The sequence below is a fragment of the Oncorhynchus tshawytscha genome, linkage group LG12, assembly GCF_018296145.1.
Source record: "Oncorhynchus tshawytscha isolate Ot180627B linkage group LG12, Otsh_v2.0, whole genome shotgun sequence".
NCBI classification, from domain to species: domain Eukaryota; kingdom Metazoa; phylum Chordata; class Actinopteri; order Salmoniformes; family Salmonidae; genus Oncorhynchus; species Oncorhynchus tshawytscha.
The window spans coordinates 73,828,450-73,854,273 of NC_056440.1; the positions used below are offsets into that span (position 1 = coordinate 73,828,450).

At 41.5% G+C, this 25,824-nt stretch overlaps 3 protein-coding genes across 4 annotated transcripts in view; 2 read left to right on the forward strand and 1 right to left on the reverse strand.

Moving 5' to 3' along the window:
• LOC112237386 (nuclear factor of activated T-cells, cytoplasmic 3) overlaps window positions 1-724 on the reverse strand; it is a 100,581-nt gene extending 99,857 nt beyond the window's left edge. Inside the window, exon 1 of one of the 2 annotated variants that reach the window (XM_042331057.1) lies at window positions 252-724. In XM_042331057.1, coding sequence (XP_042186991.1) covers window positions 252-342 — 91 coding nt within the window. In that variant the 5' untranslated portion in view covers window positions 343-724. The remainder of the gene's footprint in view (window positions 1-251) is intronic. The other variant, XM_042331056.1, reaches the window with a different exon arrangement.
• Window positions 725-5,936: 5,212 nt separating this feature from the next.
• Window positions 5,937-9,854, forward strand: LOC112237389 (DEAD (Asp-Glu-Ala-Asp) box polypeptide 28). The gene is made up of 4 exons (XM_024405980.2): window positions 5,937-7,303; window positions 7,491-7,574; window positions 8,170-8,382; window positions 8,626-9,854. The coding sequence occupies exons 1-4, from the start codon at window positions 6,188-6,190 to the stop codon at window positions 8,941-8,943; spliced, it is 1,731 nt and encodes a 576-aa protein (XP_024261748.1). The 5' UTR covers window positions 5,937-6,187; the 3' UTR covers window positions 8,944-9,854.
• A 3,812-nt stretch (window positions 9,855-13,666) lies between these two features.
• The window catches only part of LOC112237383 (talin-2), a 145,572-nt gene continuing 133,414 nt past the window's right edge, over window positions 13,667-25,824 (forward strand). Inside the window, exon 1 of the mRNA XM_042331122.1 lies at window positions 13,667-13,787. The gene's annotated coding sequence lies outside the window, so the exon portion shown is untranslated. The remainder of the gene's footprint in view (window positions 13,788-25,824) is intronic.

The following is a 25,824-nucleotide window of genomic DNA, read 5'->3' on the forward strand; positions in this document are numbered from 1 at the left end:
CCATATTTTAACTGTGGAAAAGTCCGTGTGTAACTGCACATACAAAAATAGAAAAGACTAATGTTGATGTTTAGCCTACTTATTCTACTTTCTGCTGCCAGAACATTTCCTAGCTTGTTCACATTAGCTAATCTGTTGCAACCAATGCCCCTTCTGCAATGTTCTTGTTGTTTGCAATGTCATCGCATCTGTGCACTCTTCTACGTCAAGAGAAGTTTACTGGGTATTAGCAGCAAAGATCCAATTCTAACCTGCGGGGCCTAGCGACTGCTGTTGACCGTCCTCTCCGAAGATCAGCCTGAAGTCCAGCTCCTCATTACCAGTGCAATTTGCAGTAGTCATCGGGGTTGACAGCTCGGGTTCACCCGTCACACGAACGACGGCTAATGCAAAATACTATTTTAAATGTCACAACATTTACAGAACTAACGTTAACTGAAACAACAAAACTTGTTTAATTTAGCAAATCAAAATTGTAGCGAGCAATCGACCCGCGAGCGGCGTTAACTAGTTTTTCTTCCTTGATTATAAATCCAAAAATGATTCTTCCTCCCCGGCGACGTTTGGTAATAAAATGCTCGTTAAACTTTTGATTGTCCTACAACGAGTCTACTCTTTTGTCCTTGCGAACGTTAAATTGATTTATCGCTGTTTGGTGTCAACAAGACAGACAAGGTTGTCGGCGAAACTGACTCTCACTGGAGCGCCTTCTATCCCAACTTTTACTAACTGCGCGTGACAGGGCAGTTCCAGTAGTGACGTCAGCAAACCCTGGTACACAACAGAGCGCTGGCACTCTGTATCTCAATTCAATTCAGAGGGCTTTATTGGCATGGGAAACATACAGTATGTTTACATTGCTAAAGCAAGTGAAATATATAATAAACAAAAGTTAAATAAAAAATCTGAAATTAACAGTAAACATTTATCTCACACACACACCCACAAACACGGATAAGGCTGGCAAGAGCTCCTAGGATATGTAGTTAAATCTCATATTGAAACTCATTGTCTCAACATGAACCTTATTATAGCGTATAATACAGTTATCTAGATGTACAGCACTGTTGTCCTACTCGGATTTAATCTAAATGAAATTACACTTAATCTGAGATCATAACACATTTTCATTTATAATGTCTCAATCCCTATTTTGAATGTATGCAGGCTCTCATATACTATTGGCCTACATCTCTACCAGACACAATTACAGTTTAAACGGACCATGCCGGCTCCAATTAACTAAATGTTCTGTGTTCACGTTGCCTTTTGGGCTATAGGAATTCAACAGACTGCCTGCCCCAAGGTCTATGCAATAGTTCTGCATGTCGATGATAAAGTCTGTGACATATGCATTAGTATTAAATCTGTCTTTATACTAAGTAGGCCATCACACTTTCCTGGAATGCATTGCTTATGTGATTAGTTCAATATATCCTATACCCTAAAGCAGGGATCATCAACTAGATTCAGCCGCGGGACGATTTTTTCTTGAGCAGATGGTCAGGGGGCCGGAACATAATTACAAATAATTTGTAGACTGCAAATTGACAGCAAGAAGCCCAAACAGATATACCATTTGACTAAAACATTTCAAACCTTGCTTACATTTTTATATGATCACATATACAGTATGTCTCTATTATGCGTGGGAATACTTTGGAACAGATTTCCAAAATTAAAATCACGTGGAGCTGATTTGCTGGTGTTTTTACAGTCTTTTATGTCCAACATTTTTAAAAATGGGCCGCCAGTCGCGGAACACTTCCCGACGGATCGTTTTTCTGGCCTGGGCAGATCAAGTAAACCTTTTGACCCTTTCGTGTTGAGCAGATTTCACAATCACTTTAATTGTATCACTGCCAACCATTCTGTGCACCATTAGATTAAACCAAATTATAGCCAACCTTCAACCCTTCTCTCTTATATATATATATATATATATATATATATATATATATATATATATATATATATATATATATATATATATATATATATATATATATATATTACTTTAACTGAACGAAAGCTTAAAAATGATAACAGTGAATGAAAGCTGAGGGTCACATTATAAATACAAATATATATATATAATAATTCAAGAGTGTAATGTACAGATCAGAAATAGTGCAATAACTTTAGCTCAGATAGAGCCTTGCACTACTGGGTTTCAACTGGTAAAGAAAGCTAAGAAGAGCTACTGGGAATTATTGCAGGGTGAATCTGATGGTAGAATAAATAAGAAATAAACCCAGCAGCTCAGAGAGTTGTTCCTCCTGATAGTATCAAGATTTCCCCTCTGTGACCCAGCCATCTACTTATGCAAAGCTATACTGGATCACTTAGGGCCTTCTCTATAAGCCTCTGTACTGTTGTGGCTTTGATTGATGTACTGGAAGTGCAACAATAAAAGTAGTTGGTTATTGATTAAAGATACAGCAATATAAATATGTCAAACAGGGACATTCTCCTAACATCATTGCACCTCATAGTGCAATACATAGCTACATTAGTTAGAATATTAATTTCTACATCATAAAAATGAATTGCTCAATTGGTAAAAAAAGATCAGAGAGGTTCCATTACATCAGAGGTTTAATAACATCAGAGCAGTTTAATAATATCAGAGAGGTTTAATCACACCAGAGAAGTTTGATCAAACCAGGGAGGTCCAATAATATCATAGAGGACAGTTGAATGTCCCCTCATACTGGATTACATCGTTCAACAATGGAAACCGTAAAGTGCCGATGTCTGACTCTATATGACATATGCACAGGAGTTATACATCAACAGAAATCAAAGGGAAATGTCCTTTACTGCTAATTTCTCCACAATAATACATTAAGTACATGAATATGACTTTATAGAACCGACATAAATCATTAATTGATAACTCTTCTTGGACATTGTTTATATTTGTGGGGTTTAGGGGAATATATTCCAGTAGTGATATAGGCCTATATAGAAAAATATGAATTTTTCTGCAGCTGTCTGGGGTGCATTGAGACAGAACACCTGTATACACAGAATCCTCTTATTGAATATTCGTGAAAGATAACGGATACAGCAAAGATAAGAAAAAAACAAGAGAATGTTTTTGTTTGACACATGTGGGCGTACAGACGCTGAAGTTCACAAAAACAATGCGGAAAAAAATATCACATTTCCTGTGGTCTAAATTTCCAAGCAAAAGCACTCACTACATGTAAACCTCACTGACATTCACTGTATGCCATCAGCTGGCGAAATTGAAATCGATTACAAAATATACTCGTTTGAGATCATACTGATAAAACTGCTGTAGGTATGTTACCTTGACAGTTCATGGTTGAGTTCATTTAGAAATGACAGTTTAATTCACAAGACAATTCAGTGTTGAAGCATAACCCTCTATTTTGGTACATTAGGCAACAAACTAATCACTGCATTTTATCGCTGCAATATTGATATTATGGGAAAATTATTGGATTTATATAGGACAAGGGTGTTATGTACAAAGGTGTTATGTGGCCAAAATAGAGAAATAACATAATTTACTAACCTTGAAGTTCCCTGATGTTATTTCATAAAAGTTATTTTGAACATTCAGTTTTAATAAACCATATTCAAAAAATATTTTAATAAGATTTAAAAAGTAAATAACAGATTTAGCTCTTGTCTACCTCACAACCTGTCCAACACTGTAAACACTGACTCAGTAGGATTTGTATGCATTCTCTTTTGTATGGTAGGTTATTATTTGCTTTATTGACATCTGTATGAGTACAATTCAGAATGCATCGGTATGTATGGTATGTAATGTATATGATCGTCATGACCCCAAGGCATTATAACAGTACTGCTGTAAGAGCATGTCTCCAGACCCACTACTGGTTGCTGCTTAATTCAGGTTACCCGTGTGCCTCTTATCTTCTCATCTTACCTTTAAAGGGAGAAGATAAAGAACACAGTGCACACAAATTGTGTGGGAGGGTGTGGATGTGGTTAACGATATTAAGTTCTCGTAAAGAAAGTAGTGAGGGAAAAAATAAACCCTCTACCCCCTCACTTGTCCTGTGTGTGAGAGAGGTATGTGAGGCTCTCTTTCAAGGATTGAGGCTTGTGCTTCTGCACAGCATAGTACACAGACTGCACAACTTCAATGCATCACCTTGACTGACATGAACCATAATATGGGTTAAATATTGACTGTTATTATTATATTGCACAAGAATCTGTCTGAATTCCTCACTTGAGGAAGGAGGCTTATTTCTAACTTTCTAAATATCGGAGAAGACAGTTTTATTTCAGATGTATTTTTTCTGAATACTAAAGGATTTTCTTTAGGCCTGCATGTTTTGTATTAAAATACAGAACCACAAGAAAGCAAATGGCATGAATATATCTATTTCATATTGGTAGATAACTGAACTGAGTATAACAGTGAAAAGCATTTTGATTGAACACCTAAGTGAAAATAGCTACATGTAGACACCATGTAGCCTATTCATAATCGTTTTACATTTAAATTGAACCTTTATTTAACTATGAAAAAATGCAAAAGTATACTGGAAAAATTGGCTGAGAAATTGGTACAAACATTCTGAAGAAGATTGTAAAATGCATACACAGGATAGTCATTGAGTGGAGCATACGACAGGTTTTGTGGTTTACGGGTTTGACTTACTGGTTTTCATCCTTGATGTAGGCTGCCCTCCACTGTTGACTGAAAGAACAACAGCAAAATCAATCAAGACCCAACATTATTCGCCTCTCCTTACTGCTCACTTCTTTCCCGTAGTTCTCTCAAATACTGTCAAAGCTCTTCTATTTTTCCTCTTTTTGCCACCAGTACTGTTCTGGATAGCAATGTCAGAGTGTTGCCCAACGCTTGAACCAACAGTCAACACGTGACACAGTCAGACACCCTATTACTGGCAGCGTATGTGTGATGTTCTGACGCTTCAGAAAATCAATCAGACAACCGGTTCATTCAGAGCATGGGAACTGTGCCTGGTGAGGGATCAATACTGGTGACAGATCAGTAATTACTGAACCACAGAGATCATCAGAGGCAATCCTCATCATCAGGTCCAGGGTGAAAATAGCTATGAGCTCATCATGTGGGTTGTACCATCACATAGGCTTTGATCTAGGGTGGAGAGAAGTTCAATACATGTATGACTTTCTTGTTTGTTTTTTAGTGTATAAATGTACAAGTCTATTCTATTTTATGAAGTATGTTCTTTTAGGTCAGCGGTGTCAAAGAAGACCTGAATGGGCACTGGTCCTGGAAGTCACCATAAGGTTATCGCAAAATATCGATTTTAATATAAATGATTATAAAATAGTTCAAACAGGTATGGGCTGGGGATTTAGAATGCCAAAAAAGGTCCACAGGTTGTGAGTGGCTCTTCAGTACAATAGTCTACAATAATGATTTAGTACATGTATCATCATGGCAGAGCACGGATAGAAGCTCATCAAACTAGTCTACCACACATACGTACACAGCAAAGTTTAACCATACTAGTAAGGATCAATATCAAAATGGTCTTAAGACAGATACATGCATAATTGAATTGAACAATTAACCCAGTATTGAAACACAATAATGACGTGGCTGGATCTCCAATACACACAGCCAAACTCAAGTTGTACTCAAGTACAATAATACATTAACACAAAATATAAATATAAGACTGATCCCACTGTGGATGGAAGTTGGCCCACACATTTTACCCTGTTCCATTTGAGTACTCCACAGGTAGCCGACACATACTATTAAAAACGTTCCATAATATACATTACATCTAACATACTTTCTAAACAGCAAAATTTCATAAAAACAAAAACTGGAGAGCATTTTTTGTTGTTGTTGAAATGTCCATTCTATATATTAGATTTCTATCTGGGCTACCCGTTCTATTCAATAAGGAAGGCGTCATCTCTTGCGACAGATTGACGTCATCATTATTCGCCACCGACGCATGTGCATTTAAATGTTTGAAAATTAAACGGAAAATATAGTCCGGTAAAAACGTATATAATCAAATATATCTTGTTCTCGGAGACATTTGATAAATTCTACACTATAATGAAATACAACAGAAACGGTATTGTCTATTTGTGAAGACGTGCACCAGCTGATTCTTCCTACCTAACGTTAGCTAGCTAGGAAGCTAGTTAACTTACCTTCGGAATGCAGTCTGTGAAGGTTGGCTACTCAGTATTGTTTACGTTGATATCAAAACACAACTACTCGTCCTCGGGTCATTTCAGAGCACTAGCATGTAGTCATGGTACAATCAGTTCAGCATGTTGTGCCCATCCCATGTCAACCACAGCACAGCCTGTGGTCATTCGTATTCCCAGACACATGCAGGAGCAGGTAGAAAATGTGAAGCAGGTGAGAGGCAAGAACAAAGTCAACACCATCAAGGCTGGCAAGCTCCTAATCAAAAGCAAGAACCCAGAACTGAATCAGTCCGCAGGCTACACACTTGGGAAATTTGAGCAGCCCCATCTCTCCTCCAAAGGATGGAAACACAACAAATCATTTGGTGACTACTTCACGGTTAACAACACTCAGCGTACGCCACCCGTTGTCACTGAAATCCAGGATGAGGAGGGTGACAAACTCAAAGAGAAGAGTAAACCTATTACATTTCACAACCTTCACCTCTGCCCGGACTTAGTGGAGGCTTTGGGCAAGGACAACATAACTCGCCCTACAACCGTTCAACTACAAACCATCCCCAAGCTCCTGAAAGGCTATAACATCCTGTGCGCAGCTGAGACAGGCAGCGGCAAAACCCTGAGCTACCTGTTGCCTGTCATTCACAAACTACAGGCTGAGAAAGCAGCAGATTCCGAGTCTATAGAGACCACACCCAGGACTCGCTCTGTTATCATTGTCCCCTCTAGAGAACTTGCTGACCAGGTCTCAGCTGTGGCCAGGAGCCTGTGTGGCCCATTCGGGCTGATGGTGAAGACAGTGGGAGGTGGGAGAGGTGTGGGCAACATCAAGCTGGCCTTCACCAAGGGTCCCCCGGATGTGTTGGTGGCCACACCTGGCGCCCTTGTCAAGGCCCTGCGGAGACGCTACCTAGACCTGAGGGACCTGAGCTTCATGGTGGTGGACGAGGCAGACACCATGTTTGATCCCAGCTTCTCTGGCATGCTGGAGAGCATCCTGGCCCAGACCCGTGTGGCCTGTGACCCCTCAGAGACCCAGGGCCCCGGCTCCACCCGCAAGGCCCAGCTGGTGGTTGTGGGGGCCACGTTCCCCGGTGGGGTTGGAGAGGTTCTCAGCCAGGTCATCATCATTACTTTTTCCTACATTGGTTGCATCCCAAACTCCCTATACACCCTACTCCCTATACTATAGTGCACTACCACATAGGACTACCACAAAAGTAGTGCATATTCCTGCCTCATTATGTAAAATGTGTTGAGACCCATGGAAAAATGCACATTAAAATGAGACTGACTTGTTCTTATAGGTGACGGACCTGGGCAGCATGGTGACCATCAAGAGCAAGAATCTTCACTTCCTCATGCCACATGTAAAACAGACCTTCCTGAAGGTATTCCCCACTTTTTTTCTTGTTTTCATTGGGTTGGTATTAGTGTTTTGTTTATTTGGTGTTCTTCAATATTGTAAAGTGTCTATGGTGCCTATATAAAAACCATGTACTGGTACTTAGGTATTTATAGTAGAGCTGTCAAAGTGAATCCGTTAACTGCACTAATTTTAGTGCACACTTATTTTTTTTATCGTGATTATTCACATTGAAGGCATTAAAAATACATCATCTCTACAGCTAAAAACAACATTGCGATGTCAAATCAAGTTGACATTGAGGTTAAAGAAAGAGTTCATCAATTAATCCGATTTTGCTTACCGTTACATTGGACAAAATCAAGATGTCAATATTCCATAATGCTTTTTGTCTAAAAATCTATTACAGCTCAAATTGAGCAAATTCTGAATTTAATCTCGATTCATCATAGCAAATCCTGCGATTTAACTTTTTTTTAAATTGTTTGACAGAATACTATGAATTACATTAGTATACTATAAATGATAGTAATTTATAGCATTAAATTATTAAATCATAAATGATAAAATATAATTTATAGTATACTCTATATAACAAATCTATATTATTCCATGTTCAGGTGAGGGGAGCTGACAAGCTTCTGGAGCTCCACATGGCACTGAAGGCAGCAGAGCAGGACAAGGCTGGGGTGTTGGTGTTCTGTAACCGGGCTTCTACAGTCAACTGGCTGGGCTACTCCCTGGAGGACATGGGGCTGAGACACGTCCGACTGCAGGGGGAGATGCCTGCCTCCCTCCGGGCTGGAATCTTCCACTCCTTCCAGAAGGGACAGGTGATATGAGACGAGAAAATACTTTGTCTGCTTATGCAGTTTCAAATTCCTTATCAAACTCCATGTGACAATATCTATGTCCATATTGTGTGACAAGCTCCATGTCACACAATAAAGAAACACTTTAAAAAGATACCCAGTAACAATAACACATTGACCACAGATCAAAACAAAACACATAGCTAACATGTTATTAATAACAGAGACATGTTATAGGCTACGTTTCACATTCTATCCCTATAGGTAGACGTGCTGATCTGTACCGACATCGCTTCCCGAGGACTGGACACCCAGAGGGTCTGTCTGGTGGTCAATTACGACTTCCCAGAATCCCACACGGACTACATCCACCGGGCTGGACGAGTGGGCCGGGTAGGGAGTATGGAGGATGGGGAGGTGCTCAGCTTTGTCACCCACCCCTGGGATGTGGAGCTGGTGCAGAAGATTGAGACGGCTGCCCGGAGGAGGACAAGTCTGCCTGGGATGGAGTCCTCCATCAGGAAGCCTGAGCCCAAAGCAGCCGAAGAGGAGGAGGAGGAAGAAGAAGGGTTGCTCTACTAGTTGGTCTGCCACAAATAATGATATTACCAAAGCAGAACTAACTTGTTTGATTAATTTGTTCATTAAAATGATTGTATCCATGATAGCCCAAACCAGCTGTGTGAGACTGAGTCCTTTGTCTCCAACACAGGCATGATCGTCTTTCAATTTGACCTTTTTAGATGCCATATCATGTTTGAGACTGGAACTATGATCTGACTTCTCTTTTTAACCCAGATGGTTACCGCATGTCATTCCAAAGAGGAAGTGTCTTTGGTAATGTACAAAAATCATGCCCTCTTACAAGTAGCAGGTGTGCGGCACATGTTTGCACTTCTCATGGGTAATCACGGGGTGGCAGTATTTACTTTATTTGACCTGTCATACAGCAGTCATACAATAACCAGAGAAGGGCTATGGCCGAATACTGCCTTATTTGAATGCTCATCCACATGCGGCAAGCCCTTCGTTTATGGAATTTAACTCCGCCATACTAACATGTTTTGGTAAAACATAGGTTAAAGAATCTAAAAAACATTTAGAACAAGTATGGAATACCGATTTTCCTTTTCCTTCCAGAAACAAAATCATTTCCTTAAAAGAAAGAGTAACTCATATAACCCTTCATGTATCTGGTCGGGTGCCACTGAGACAACGGTGCTAATCTCTTCTCACTAACCACAGGTAGACCCACATTAGCATATTACGTTTTGGAAAGTGGTCTTCACTCTGTTTCTGCTTTTGTGTGTAATACTGAAGCATGACATTAAAACCTCCATATGTAGAAATTTCCATGAATCTACAGTCAAGTTGGATTCAGGCCCTAACCTTGAAGTCTATCCCATTGATGCCTGTGGTTACTTGTTTTAGAGGAAGCAAGATGTTTGAACATGATAATGTGTCAGAGTGAAAATAAATCTCTGTGAAATCTGGTTTCTGAATATGCCTCTATATTTTCTCACTGAGTTTGCTTTAATTGCACCAAATATAACATTACTAGGTTGCTGTACCATAAACATATACAGTGGGGCAAAAAAGTATTTAGTCAGCCACCAATTGTGCAAGTTCTCCCACTTAAAAAGATGAGAGGCCTGTAATTTTCATCATAGGTACACTTCAACTATGACAGACAAAATGAGAAAACAAAATCTAGAAAATCACATTGTAGGATTTTTAATGAATTTATTTGCAAATTATGGTAGAAAATAAGTATTTGGTCAATATCAAAAGTCTATCTCAATACTTTGTTATATACCCTTTGTTGGCAATGACAGAGGTCAAATGTTTTCTGTAAGTCTTCACAAGGTTTTCACACACTGTTGCTGGTATTTTGGCCCATTCCTCCATGCAGATCTCCTCTAAAGCAGTGATGTTTTGGGGCTGTTGCTGGGCAACACGGACTTTCAACTCCCTCCAAAGATTTTCTATGGGGTTGAGATCTGGAGACTGGCTAGGCCACTCCAGGACCTTGAAATGCTTCTTACGAAGCCACTCCTTCGTTGCCCGGGCGGTGTGTTTGGGATCATTGTCATGCTGAAAGACCCAGCCACGTTTCATCTTCAATGCCCTTGCTGATGGTAGGCTTTGTTACTTTGGTCCCAGCTCTCTGCAGGTCATTCACTAGGTCCCCCCGTGTGGTTCTGGGATTTTTGCTCACCGTTCTTGTGATCATTTTGACCCCACGGGGTGAGATCTTGCATGGAGCCCCAGATCTAGGGAGATTATCAGTAGTCTTGTGTGTCTTCCATTTCTTAATAATTGCTCCCACAGTTGATTTCTTCAAACCAAGCTGCTTACCTATTGCATATTCAGTCTACCCATCCTGGTGCAGGTCTATAATTTTGTTTCTGGTGTCCTTTGACAGCTCTTTGGTCTTGGCCATAGTGGAGTTTGGAGTGTGACTGTTTGAGGTTGTGGACAGGTGTCTTTTATACTGATAACAAGTTCAAACAGGTGCCATTAGTACAGGTAACGAGTGGAGGACAGAGGAGCCTCTTAAAGAAGAAGTTACAGGTCTGTGAGAGCCAGAAATCTTGCTTGTTTGTAGGTGACCAAATACTTATTTTCCACCATAATTTGCAAATAAATTCATTAAAAATCCTACAAAGTGATTTTCTGGATTTTTCTTCTCATTTTGTCTGTCATAGTTGAAGTGTACCTATGATGAAAATTACAGGCCTCTCTCATCTTTTTAAGTGGGAGAACTTGCACAATTGGTGGCTGACTAAATACTTGTTTGCCCCACTGTACCTGTAGACATCCTTGTGCTGTACACATCCAGACTGAGTGAGACTTGAGCTTTTTACGAGTTCTTACAGTATTACTACACTGAACAAAAATATAAATGGAACATGTGAAGTGTTTGTCCCATGTTTCATGATCTGAAATTAAATGTTCCATATACACAAAAAGAGTATTTCTCTCAAATTTTGTGCACAAATTTGTTTTCTGGGGACAATAAAAGGCCACTCTAAAAATGTGCTGTTTTTTCACACAACACAATGCCACAAGTGTTGAGGGAGCATGCAATTTGCATGCTGACTGCAGGAATGTCCACCAGAGCTGTTGCCAGAAAGTTGAATGTTCATTTCTTTACCATAAGCTGACCTCCAACGTAATTTTAGAGAATTTGGCTATGCGTCCAACTGGCCTCACAACCACAGACCACGTGTAATCACACCAGCCCAGGACCTCCACATCCAGCTTCATCTGCTGGATCGTCTGAGATCGGACAGCTGGTGAAACAGGAGTATTTCTGTTGGTAATAAAGCCCTTTTGTGGGGGAAAAACTAATTCTGATTGGCTCGTCCTGGCTCGCCAGTTGGTGGGCCTATGCCCTCACAGGCCCACCCATGGCTGTGCCCCTGCCCAGTCATGTGTAATCCATAGATTATGGCCTAATTTATTTATTTCAATTGACTTTATTTCAATATAAACTTTAAACATCTGCTATCTGAGCAGCTAACCGATCGCTGCAGCTGTACATAGTCCATCTGTAAATAGCCCACCCAATTCACCTACCTCATCCCCATACTGTTTTTATTTATTTACTTTTCTGCTCTTTTGCACACCAGTATCTCTACTTGCACATGGCCATCTGATCATTTATCACTCCAGTGTTAATCTGCTAAACTGTAATTATTTGCTCCTATGACCTATTTATTGCCTACCTCCTCATGCCTTTTGCACACAATGTATATAGACTCTTTTTTTCCTACTGTGTTATTGACTTGTTTATTGTTTACTCCATGTGTAACTCTGTTGTTGTCTGTTCACACTGCTATGCTTTATCTTGGCCAGTTCGCAGTTGTAAATGAGAACTTGTTCTCAACTAGCCTACCTGGTTAAATAAAGGTGAAAAAATAAAAAATAAAATATGAACTGTAACTCAGTAAAATCGTTGAAATTGTTGCATGTTGCGTGTATATTTTTGTTCAGCATATATTATTTTAATACTATATTAGGAGCAGTCTTGTACTCCATTAGTAATTACAATGTGCTTATCAATGCACTTCCTTATACTGAAAGATGATTTAGTATAGTAAATAGAATAAAACATTTGGACAGAGTAAAGCCTAACATGAGAACTAAGGGTAAGGATTAGCAGCAGGTGGTCTGAACTGAGTGTAGGTGTTCCAGGGTGTTCACACCAGAATCCCTGGAATAATGTTGTCCTTATATTTCTGTCTGCAGCTCACTCTGTGGGTTAACACCACCTTATGGGTTTGTCTTCATTTCAAATTCATCTGCCCTGACAGCGAGTGCCAAGTTCTTTCCTCTACTACACTCTGCCCTGAAAACAAGGGCCAAGTTTGGCTACACAGCGTTCCTCCTCTATAGTAGACTGGGGGGGGCTAAGTGTGTAGTTAGATGCTTTTTTGGCCTACCGCATCACTTTATACACAGAAATTCTCCACTAAACATAGAATCACATGGTTCATCCCTAACTCTCTGCTGATAACTTCAGAACAAAGTTGATTACAAATACAAACTTGCCAATGTCTGCAATTGATACAAACAAACAAGCAAAGCAAATTATGCTTCAAATAAAAATAAATTCCACACATCAACTTTTAACAAGGCACACCTGTTCGTTTAAATGCATTCCAAGTGACTACCTCATAAAGCTGGTTGAGAGAATGCAAAGAGTGTGCAAAGTTGTCATCAATGCAAAGGGTGGCTTCTTTGAAGATTCTAAAATATATTTGTTTAGCACTTTTTTTTACTGCATGATTCCATATCTGTTATTTCATAGTTTTGATGTCTTCACTGTTATTCTACAATGTAGAAGAAAAACCCTTGAATGAGTAAGTGTATCCAAACTTTTGACTAGTACTGTACATTTCATGTATAGTCAATTCAGTTATATTTTGCTACTTCTAGGCTACTGTCTGTAATTTGTCTCAATATATTTCATGACGTGTAGCCTAACATGTGCGCAATGATGTGGTAAGTCTGTGTGGTGTTTTGGGAAACGCATGTTACATCTGATCTACTTCTATTATGTTTCACTATTATGCCCCTGCGTGTGGTACCATAGCGACGTCTCTCTCAGACCCAATCCTCTAATGGACTTCAATGCGCTTTTTACGACAGTAGATGGAACACAGCTAAGGACATAATTGTCTACAATGCAGAAGTGACTACAAAGCCCCTTAAGGTCCCTCTTTTATGACGTATTTCCGCTCTCCTCTACACCCCGCAACCCCACCTCCCTTCAACACCAAGCACCACTACAGTTCACTATTTGGCCACTTTGAGATTTCCTCAGCGAGGAGGGTTTTTTACTCAATAGAGCAGGACTTCTGGTTATATGTGCATCTGAAGGGCTGATTGCAGGCAATGAAGCAGTAGAACATTAGCAGGTAGGATAGCATTTTCTGCCGGCTTATTATGTCCAGTCCGCTTCTTGAATAGACGTCGAAATGAGACATTCTCTCTGTCCATGCTTGATTTAATTAGGGATTTGATGGGAGTGCGTTGCAAAACAGCGAGCGAGGCGATGTAGAAACCTTGCTTGACTATCGAATGAATGGGATTGTATGTCTTGTTTCAGAGTTATCCTTACTGCATAGTTTTTACTGGGATGTAAACTCTGAACTGTTGTGCATACTGTTTCTTATTTCAATTCGTGAGCGTGTCCCCTACTTTTCGGGAATTTATGGTCAAAATCACATTTCATGGTGTGAGATTAGGCTGCAGAGGATGTTGGTTGTGGAGGAATTTCACATTAACGTCATTGCATTTTCATACTACTACAGGACATTCAGTAGTTTAGACCCAAATGTACCCTTTCGGCTAAATTACCACATATATTGCGTTTGGTAAGAAGAGAAGCAGGAGTCGAAGTCCATGTGTTTTGGGGTCGCTCTGTTTGTGAAATGACAGTGGCGAATTGAGCCCTTTATAATAACACCACGTTTGTAAACTTAACATTACTGAGTATATCCAATGTAACAAATAGCCTACATTCTTGTTAGAAATATAGGCTGTGCATGCGTAGGGGTCATGACAATTCAATTGTAACTGCATGGAGGGGTGCGATTTGAAACCGCCATATTATAACCCGATAGCCGTTACCATCAGTGAGTACCACTAGACTAGAGACTCATTTTAAAACTTTGCATTATCTCAGTTTATACATGATACGCCATTGAAGTATCTATTCTTTGATATGTTTTATATGAAACACAACACAGTGTGCCAAGCTGTTAACCTATATCAGAGGCACTCATTGCATAGTGAATCTGGCCGAATAAGCACGTGAATGAATTTTAAATCCAACCACACTCGTCCTGTATTTCAGCAGCAGTTTTCCACGTCCTTTGCATCAGCGTGGGTGCTGGTCGCTACAATATATCAAGGTGTCGCTCGTCATAAGAACCGCAACATTGTAACCAGGAATATGCAACGGTCCGGATAATTGTTGGCTGTGGAATTTCCACGAATTACTCTATTTACTTTGTGATTTAAAGATGTGTGCCTTCTTGCAGCGCATGGTAGTGCCACACCCCTTGACTTGCATTGACGTACCACTGTGACCATGTAGCCTATTAAATGCAGAATATCATCAATTGACCATTCATTTTGCACGGTATAGCCTACCATTGCTTGGTATAACTACAATTCGATCCTTTTGAGAATACCACGAATATAATGTTCCTTATTTTTTCATGTGGTGAATGATTATTCAAATGACTGCATGTACAGTGTTGATACATTCTTATTTTATTGCTGTTTGTAAAGGACCACTAGTAAAGCTGGGCAGACTTGTCATTTAGCCTATAAGAATCTTGGAGTATGGCTAGAGGTAGACTTGTTGGTTTCAGCTGGTAAGCAGACCGTTGACACTGTTATGAGTGGCAGAAAAAGGGGGATGTTTGAAATGTTTGCTGAGCAAGCTAGGTTTTTTGGGGGCAGTTTTATGGACAAAAAGTACATGGTTCAGAGGACTCCCTGGTTTAGTCCTTGGTGTGCCAGTAAAAGACATGGCCTTCTAGTGAAGATGTTCTGGGTACATAATGTCTGAGAGAAGACTGACTGGTAGCTCTGTTGGGACAGCAAACCAATCCCAGTATGGTAGGTATGTTTGTGAAATGAGTCATTGATCCTATTGATCGGCCAGGGTAAGGTAATTTCACTACATTCTCTACATGGGGTTGGCACCTTCCCTTCTCTTCATCTAGTTCAGGGCTGTTCAATGCCAATCCTGTTGGGCCAAAACACTTCTAGTTTTCATGCTTTTCTTCTAATAAGACAGAGTACACCGGGAAAGTGCAATTAACTGCCAGGTAGAAACTAAAAGCAGTAGCGTTTGGGCTCTCCAGGACCGGAATTTAACAGCTCTGGGCTCGGTTTCCCAAAAGCATCGTAAGGCTATGTTCATCATTAGAACCATTGAGCTCAGTGGTTCTAATGATTAACTTAGCCTTAATATGCTTTTGGGAAACTGGGCCCTGGTCTAGTTGTTGAAGCCGATGGAGGGGCTGCATGGCTTTTCCCAGACGATTAGTCTTCCACTCTGTCATAGAAAAGCAATGAAGTATTTGAATACACGTGGGGAGCGTTCAGGTCGCATCAACGTTTGCTAGGTTGTGTGATGGTTTGTACTGAACGACACGTTTCCCTAAAACTTTGCGTACCGTTCATCAACAGTGTCGTGTCTTTGGCTATGCTATTCTATAAAATAATTTATCCGTAATTAATATTACCTTGTCATCTTAATTCAGTCTCATCTGAAAGTTGTAAATTCTTGGTTATCTGCACGAACCCTGGCTAACAATTTAAATCAGCAATACAAAATTAGGTATTTAGTAAATAAATAATTAAACCCAACTAATCGCACAGAATTACACACACACATATTTAAATCATAACTTGATTACAAATTACATCATAAAGGAAAACGTCCCTAGCGGGTGGAACAGATATGACAGCTGGTTACACAAAAGAAAAGGGTTGGGTTTGAGTGAAAGAGCGGGAAGACTGAGGAACAAAGGGCGAACCTGTGCTATCGTAAATACAGTATCATATGCATTCTAAATTACTGTCCATTTGGAAAATGAAAATGCAAAAAATATTTACTCTGAGCTGCGCTTCGGTAGGTTGGTGGTAGATGGAAGGCCGTGTTGCCCAACCCAATGTCTCTGCTGGTAAATTGAATAGGTTCTATTGTGTGTAATGTCGTTGTGTGGTAGACGGGATACTCTGTCTGTTCCTTCCTAACCCTCGTTTGCAGCGGCTGTTGCTAACTCAACGGCTAGGAGGTATCACTTCTGTAGTGAATAAGAGTTCAAAGTTTATACCATTCGCAACCAAAGCTCACGCTGATGTTGGCTTCGTTCTGTAGTTATTATCTGAACCATTCTGACATCGGACCGTCGTCCTCACGTCCTCGGAACAGGAGGTTATATTGTCGTCAAGGGCTTATATAGGAAGGGAGAGGAGGGCGTGTTTGAAACGTTTTATAGCCCATGTCCCTTCACAGGGGTGGGCCACTGATTGAGCAGAGCCCTATCTTATGAAAACCAAAATCTCACATTTTAAAAGCTAAAATCATGTTTCATCCCATCACAAATAATTTCATATTCAAACATTTAAATTGAACAACAATTCCATGTGAATCCGATAACTCTGATGTGTAGACTTTCCACTGTAGAGTTTATGTCATCTTATCATTGATGAGAATATCCCAGATGACAACCAAACTGACATCATATTCATTAAGTACCACCGCATATGTTCAATTGGTCGGATTACCAGAATATAGTTAATTTCCCCCCACCTTCTGATGTTCCCAGAATCTCTGTTAACCAAGGGTTTTGCAAATGTGACATCAGTAGGGTAGAGAGAGGAAAAAGGGGGAAAGAGGTATTTATGACTGTCATAAACCTAACCCCAGGCCAACGTCATGACGACAGTCTGGGGTATGTTTGCTCAGATTTGATATGTGTGGCCTAATCAATATGGGTGTGACCATCTGAAATCACAACTCGTACAGCACTATAATCACAATGATTTTCAACTGGTCGAACAGTACCGTTTCCGTTGAATTCCGCTGTTGCCCACCGTTTTGTCTTATTGAACGCAACCCTGGTTAATTTTCCACTTGACCATTTGTAAAATATTCCTCCATAAGAACTATTGAACCGTTCTTATTGATGCTTCGTATGCACTGCAGGTCAGTCATCACCAGCATTAACTTCTATCGTTTTCATGCTTACACACATCTGACATTCACGAAACATCAATCAAAAGCCTTTTCCTCCTTGTATTAGAAACTGCTCTGACCTTTTTAAACGTGTGTATTCATCCATTACATTATTAGCAGTTTGAGCTACATTCTGTCAAAGCAGCAGTGATTGACAAATATTCTTATTGTTTCAATGGGCCTGTTTGTCCAATTCCCGGCACTGAGATGAGTGGCATGAAGTGACAGTATTTAGAATAAGAATCAAGCCCTTTATGAAACTGTTGTTTGATGCTAACCAGCATAGCTGCCTTATTTTCCCGTGAATGGAGTCGTGAATGCAGTTTTTATATTCACATGGTTTAATATGAACAATGAATACATCGCTTTAGCAGCAGAAGTTTAATATGAATATGTGATGATGGGATACATGACAGCATTTGTATGTGGGTCTGTTCTACGTTAATGGCAATATGATTGTAAGCGTTAATACACATTCTGTTATGATTATAGGCTACAGTCTGTCACTTTGTTTGGCATCCATGCCATTTCCCACATGGTGCTGACCGCTGGTTCATGCATTGTTCTGTATTTTACATGCTAAACCTGATAGTGCCACATTCCAACTATAGGCGATAATAAGAGCCTCAAAGCCACAGGCCAATGTGTTTATGGCTTATAAAGATCTCTAAGGCCAATAGCATCCGGTTGTGGAGGAGTTCATCACGACTGTGATGGCTAATTTATTGATCCTGGCTGTGTTGTGTTCAGAGTGGCCTCTGCTGCCTGTCATCACAACCCAGGGAGAGGAAGTAATGAGCAGGGCTGGAGGCTGCCCTAAGTCCCAAATAGCACCCTATTCCTTATATAGTGCACTACATTTGATGAGCTTTGTAGGGAATAGAGTGCTATTTGGGAGTCAACCAGTCTGTCGACAGGCAGCATAATGACAGCAGGATGTACAATGTCAACTTGGTGGTCTGGAGGACCAGGGGAGAGGAGGGGGGCTTTGCTGCCAAGGCCAGCAGTCAGGTGCCTTTGTTCTGAGGGGAGAGGTGGGACCCAGGCCTACTGGGATGGAGATGAGACGCAGGGGAAGATAAGTAGCTCTCTGTGGGCTTGGTTGATGTGTGCAGACTGCAGAGCAGATGAAGTGGTTGGGGCAGAGAACTATTCTTATCGATAACTACTGTGTATCCTTAGTCTCCAATTGATTTTATTTGACTACATAATTTGATCACTTGAGTTGTAGCCAGTCTCTTGATTAATGCGTTGTGTATCATTCCACTGGGTAACATAGTTGGGTATAAAGGTGAGTTAACCTCTATAATACTCTTAAGAACCATTTTAGGTGTGAGTATGAAAGGTAAGCTACTATATGAATGCAGTCCATAGTAGCAGCCACGTTCTGGAATGCAGCCCCAGGGCTGTGTTCGTGCACATTAACAACAATATATCTGAATTTCACACCTCAGTGTGACCCAGCCCAACTATGTGTAACCTTATACAAAAGAGCCAAATCATGACATTCCAATACTTCGGCAGGATTCCTTTTGAACTTTGAAGACCAGGGCCTTTCTGTGCCTGCCCGTGCTTAACGCTTAGTTAGGATACAATCTGATTCTCCACCCTTTTCCAGAAGTGTATTGATTAAAAAGCATGGGATTGGTTTAATCGTTGGCTGGAGGCAGTTTCCACCGTTGTAAAATCCATCTGAGAAAGTGTGCTAATGCACACTCTGGGAGAAGTGTAGAGAACTGTAGTTAGTTTGGGCCCTGACAGTTAAGAGCATGTGACCCAAACCCACGGTTCAGTGGGTGCACTCCTGTGCTCTCCCACCCTGTCACATTCTCATGTTCAGGTATAATTAGCAACAAGCAACACACGCCATTCAAGTATCACAGGCTCACAGCTACAGCTCGCTGGACAACAGTCCTGCCAACAGCAACTGATAAAATACTACACCTCTGACATGCACAGGATCCAAAAGGTTGGAGGTTGAAATTGGGTATTCATATTCCAGTCAATATGTCCCATACTGTGTCCCTTCCACTTCCACTCATCCGCCTCTATACTTCCGACAGAGATGGCCACCTCGCTTCGCGTTCCTAGGAAACTATGCAGTTTTTGTTTTTTTACGTGTTATTTCTTACATTAGTACCCCAGGTCATCTTAGGTTTCATTACATACAGTCGAGAAGAACTACTGAATATAAGAGCAGCGTCAACTCACCATCAGTACGACCAAGAATATGACTTTCGCGAAGCGGATCCTGTGTTCTGCCTTTCACCCAGGACAACGGAATGGATCCCAGCCGGCGACCCCAAAAAAAACGACTTCGTAAAAGAGGGAAACGTAGCGGTCTTCTGGTCAGACTCTGGAGACGGGCACATCGTGCACCACTCCCCAGTATACTTCTCGCCAATGTCCAGTCTCTTGACAACAAGGTTGATGAAATCCGAGCAAGGGTAACATTCCAGAGGGACATCAGAGACTGTAACGTTCTTTGCTTCACGGAAACATGGCTCACTGGAGAGACGCTATCGGAGTCGGTGCAGCCAGCTGGTTTCTCCACGCATCGCGCCGACAGAAACAAACATCTTTCTGGTAAGAAGAGGGGCGGGGGCGTATGCCTTATGGCTAACGAGACGTGGTGTGGTCACAAAAGCATACAGGAACTCAAGTCCTTCTGTTCACCTGATTTAGAATTCCTCACAATCAAATGTAGACCGCATTATCTACCAAGAGAATTCTCTTCGATTATAATCACAGCCGTATATATTCCCCCCCAAGCAGACACATCGATGGCTCTGAACGAACTTTATTCGACTCTTTGCAAACTGGAATCCATACATCCTGAGGCTGCGATCATTGTAGCTGGGGATTTTAACAAGGCTAATCTGAAAACAAGACTCCCTAAATTGTATCAGCATATCGATTGCGCAACCAGGGCTGGCAAAACCTTGGATCATTGCTATTCTAACTTCCGCGACGCATATAAGGCCCTGCCCCGCCCTCCTTTCGGAAAAGCTGACCACGACTCCATTTTGTTGATCCCTGCCTACAGACAGAAACTAAAACAAGAAGCTCCCACGCTGAGGTCTGTTCAATGCTGGTTCGACCAATCTGATTCCACACTCCAAGACTGCTTCCATCATGTGGACTGGGATATGTTTCGTATTGCGTCAGACAACAACATTGACGAATACGCTGATTCGGTGTGCGAGTTCATTAGAACGTGCGTTGAAGATGTCGTTCCCATAGCAACGATTAAAACATTCCCTAACCAGAAACCGTGGATTGATGGCAGCATTCGTGTGAAACTGAAAGCGCGAACCACTGCTTTTAATCAGGGCAAGGTGACCGGAAATATGACCGAATACAAACAGTGTAGCTATTCCCTCTGCAAGGCAATCAAACAAGCTAAGCGTCAGTATATAGACAAAGTAGAGTCGCAATTCAACGGCTCAGACACGAGGTATGTGGCAGGGTCTACAGTCAATCACTGATTACAAAAAGAAAACCAGCCCCGTCACGGACCCGGATGTCTTGCTCCCAGGCAGACTAAATAACTTTTTTGCCCACTTTGAGGACAATACAGTGCCACTGACACGGCCTGCAACCAAAACATGCGGCCTCTCCTTCACTGCAGCGGAGGTGAGTAAAACATTTAAACGTGTTAACCCTCGCAAGGCTGCAGGCCCAGACGGCATCACCAGCCGCGCCCTCAGAGCATGCGCAGACCAGCTGGCTGGTGTGTCTACGGACATATTCAATCAATCCCTATCCCAGTCTGCTGTTCCCACATGCTTCAAGAGGGACACCATTGTTCCTGTTCCCAAGAAAGCTAAGGTAACTGAGCTAAACGACTACCGGCCCGTAGCACTCACTTCCGTCATCATGAAGTGCTTTGAGAGACTAGTCAAGGACCATATCACCTCCACCCTATCTGTCACCCTAGACCCACTCCAATTTGCTTACCGCCCAAATAGGTCCACAGACGATGCAATCTCAACCACACTGCACACTGCCCTAACCCACCTGGACAAGAGAAATACCTATGTGAGAATGCTGTTCATTGACTACAGCTCGGCATTTAACACCATAGTACCCTCCAAGCTCGTCATCAAGCTCGAGACCCTGGGTCTTGACCCCGCCCTGTGCAACTGGGTACTGGACTTCCTGACGGGCCGCCCCCAGGTGGTGAGGGTAGGCAACAACATCTCCACCCAGCTGATCCTCAACACTGGGGCCCCACAAGGGTGCGTTCTGAGCCCTCTCCTGTACTCCCTGTTCACCCACGACTGCGTGGCCACGCACGCCTCCAACTCAATCATCAAGTTTGCGGACGACACTACAGTGGTAGGCTTGATTACCAACAACGACGAGACGGCCTACAGGGAGGAGGTGAGGGCCCTCGGAGTGTGGTGTCAGGAAAATAACCTCACACTCAACGTCAACAAAACTAAGGAGATGATTGTGGACTTCAGGAACAGCAGAGGGAACACCCCCCCCCATCCACATCGATGGAACAGTAGTGGAGAGGGTAGCAAGTTTTTTAAGTTCCTCGGCATCCACATCACAGACAAACTGAATTGGTCCACCCACACGGACAGCATCGTGAAGAAGGCGCAGCAGCGCCTCTTCAACCTCAGGAGGCTGAAGAAATTCGGCTTGTCACCAAAAGCACTCACAAACTTCTACAGATGCACAATCGAGAGCATCCTGGCAGGCTGTATCACCGCCTGGTACGGCAACTGCTCCGCCCACAACCGTAAGGCTCTCCAGAGGGTAGTGAGGTCTGCACAACGCATCACCGGGGGCAAGCTACCTGCCCTCCAGGACACCTACACCACCCGATGTTACAGGAAGGCCATAAAGATCATCAAGGACAACAACCGAGCCACTGCCTGTTCACCCCGCTATCATCCAGAAGGCGAGGCCAGTACAGGTGCATCAAAGCTGGGACAGAGTGACTGAAAAACAGCTTCTATCTCAAGGCCATCAGACTGTTAAACAGCCACCACTAACATTGAGTGGCTGCTGCCAACACACTGACTCAACTCCAGCCACTTTAATAATGGGAATTGATGGGAAATGATGTAAAATATATCACTAGCCACTTTAAACAATGCTACCTAATATAATGTTTACATACCCTACATTATTCATCTCATATGTATACGTATATACTGTACTCTATATCATCTACTGCATCTTTATGTAATACATGTATCACTAGCCACTTTAACTATGCCACTTTGTTTACATACTCATCTCATATGTATATACTGCACTCGATACCATCTACTGTATCTTGCCTATGCCGCTCTGTACCATCACTCATTCATATATCTTTATGTACATATTCTTTATCCCCTTACACTTGTGTGTGTATAAGACAGTAGTTTTGGAATTGTTAGTTAGATTACTTGTTGGTTATTACTGCATTGTCGGAACTAGAAGCACAAGCATTTCGCTACACTCGCATTAACATCTGCTAACCATGTGTATGTGACAAATAAAATTTGATTTGAGTTGTGATGTGAAGGCCTTCCTGTTTGCATTGCAAATATGGCTGCTTGCCAGCCATGTCTCAAAGCTATTTCTGCTTGATTGGCCTTTGTAAATTGTTTGTTTAAGTTCTGTACATTACACAAGGGTAGTCCATGCTTGTGGTGAGGGCTGATCATTCTTAGCAGTTCTGATGCAAGACGTCCTATAATTGAAAAGAGATGCCAGGCTTAAAGCTACATTCTGAGATTAGAGAAAGCAGCTGCAGCCCGGCAATTTGTTTTGGTATACAGCGGAGGGATTGGGCTGCGGAAATGTAACCCCGCTCAGATTCATAGATGGAGTTCTAAATGCAGTCAATGAGTAGGACTAAATAGAACTGAAATGACCATTGAACAGATCCAAGACTGTACCTTTTTTAAGATGATTCAGTGATGCTATTTCTCTGGAATTGACTCTTGAATACAGGTTCTCTGGCCTGTGGTGTTTGCCATGCAGGAGAGTCCTCACTGGTATGTCATGTGAGACAATGACCCTTCATCTGTAGCCTGTGTAAACTGACAGGACAAGCTGCATTAGTTAAAATGGCAAGGAACATTTGTGAGAATTATGTTTTAAAAATGGGGTCTGTTCTGATAAGATCTTTCATTTGGCTGTAGCCTATGGTGTCTTTGTGAAAATTAAAGTCTGAAGCTTTGCAAAAAGCAACGTTACAGATTCATATCCAGACCCATGCAGCACTTCAAACGTAGGCCCCATAGCCTGAAGAGATGTTACTAACTCCACAACTGTTCCTCATATCTTAAATGGTGTTGCTGTTCCTCCTTCTGCTAGACCAAAATTACTTGAATTATCACTGGTTCTAGATTTAACTGGTGCTTAAAGATGTATTTTATTAAGGTTTTGCAAAGGTTAAGGTTTTAAGGTTAAGGTTTTAATTTCAGTCAGTAGTTTAAAAAAATAGTGATAACGAGCCAAAACGAGTCGTCCATTTCGTATAATATATGTTACATCCCACAAAAAATCTCATTCCAATTCGTACAATATGTTACCCATTTGTAAGTGCTTAACATCCCGTTCAATCTCTTTAACTACTGTAGTATCTTCTAGGAACTGTTGGCAACCGGTTACATTAGCTTCTGTGCTAGAATCAGCTAATTATCCACTTACACTGTTCACTATATTGCTTTAATTGCCTTGGATGTGGTTTGGCTTTTCTCAATGATTAATTTGAAATAGTTGTTATATTTAATTAGTTTGTATTGACTTTGTCCTTTCCTCCAACAGTGATCCGTTACCATTAGAAAATACATTTCAAATTAACTGCATTCTGTAATTGAAAGCGATTGGGGGTTCTAACGACTTACATTTACATTATAAAAATGTAATTTAACAACAGACAAGTTTTTATTTAATGAAAGGGACAGAGCCTGTGAAGTGAGAACCCCATACCACGGAACTCCAGCTTGTACTGAACATGTTTATATGGCAAAATCAGACACAGGATATCATACTTTCCCGTAACACATTAGTAGGTGTCCTTATTAAGAAGGTGCACTTTACTGGCCTTTGGGCCAAATTCAAGGTGTCGTGTCACTGGCTGCATTCCCTAAAGAGCCCTGGTCAAAAGTAATGCATTATTTAGGGAATAGGGTGCCATTTGGGACACAGCCCCTGAACCCACCCTCCTTTGGCCCAGGCCAGTGCTAGGGGAACTAACTGTCATACTGGATCACCGCAGCTGAAAGCAGATCTGCTCTGATATCTGAGGTTGTAGCTGAAAGCCTCTGCTATTGCTGGACTTTGGTATTGGCAGATCTCCATGGATGGCATGGTCACCAGGCCCCTCGGGGGCCGGGGCTCATGTCTCTTAGTCACCGGGACAGAAATGTCTGATCTGTAATAATCAGGTGTCTGCTAACAGTAAATGACCACAGCATTGGATTGTAATGACTGCTTGGCTATCATATGTAAAACCACACACAAACTATTAGCTCATAGTCTTTGATGATTAGCCATGTCATTACCTGACACACCGTGTAGTCTCCTAACTATAAATGACCACAGCATTGCAATGTCTGATCGTGTGGCTAAGGTGTGTAAAACTCTGACTACTTAGGCTGTGTTTACACAGGCAAACATTCTGATCTTTTGCAAAAAATTGGTCTTTTGACCAATCAGATCAGATCTTTTGCTAATAATTGGGCAAAAGATCAGAATTGGGCTGCCTGTGTAAACGCGGCCATGATAGTGACACACTGCTATGAGCTCAGATGCTGCGATGATTGGCCATGTCACTGCCTGACACACTGTGTAGTCTGCCTGTTTGACCTTGATCCTTGTGACCTTATTTAGCCCAGAGAGGAATCCAGAATTCAATTTCAGTTTAGCGAGCCCTTTGAGTAGCCTCTATCCAATGTGAGTGACCAGGTTTCAAACTGGTCTGGTTGAGTTGTTCTGAACGGCAAGACTGATACAAACTGACAGTGGAACTACTTTTTGTAAAAATGTGAAATGTTCCTTTTTCATGAGAGAAAGTCAAACCTGGCTGATGTGAGTGGAACAGTCTTAAAGCCCAAAGTAATATTGCTCCTTTATGTTCCTGGATAGCCACCTGTTGAAGTGTCGTGGGTAAATAAAACTTTAGTCCAGCACCTGATTCTCTTTGTTTTTCAAGCTGGGTTGAAGTGCTTTTGGGT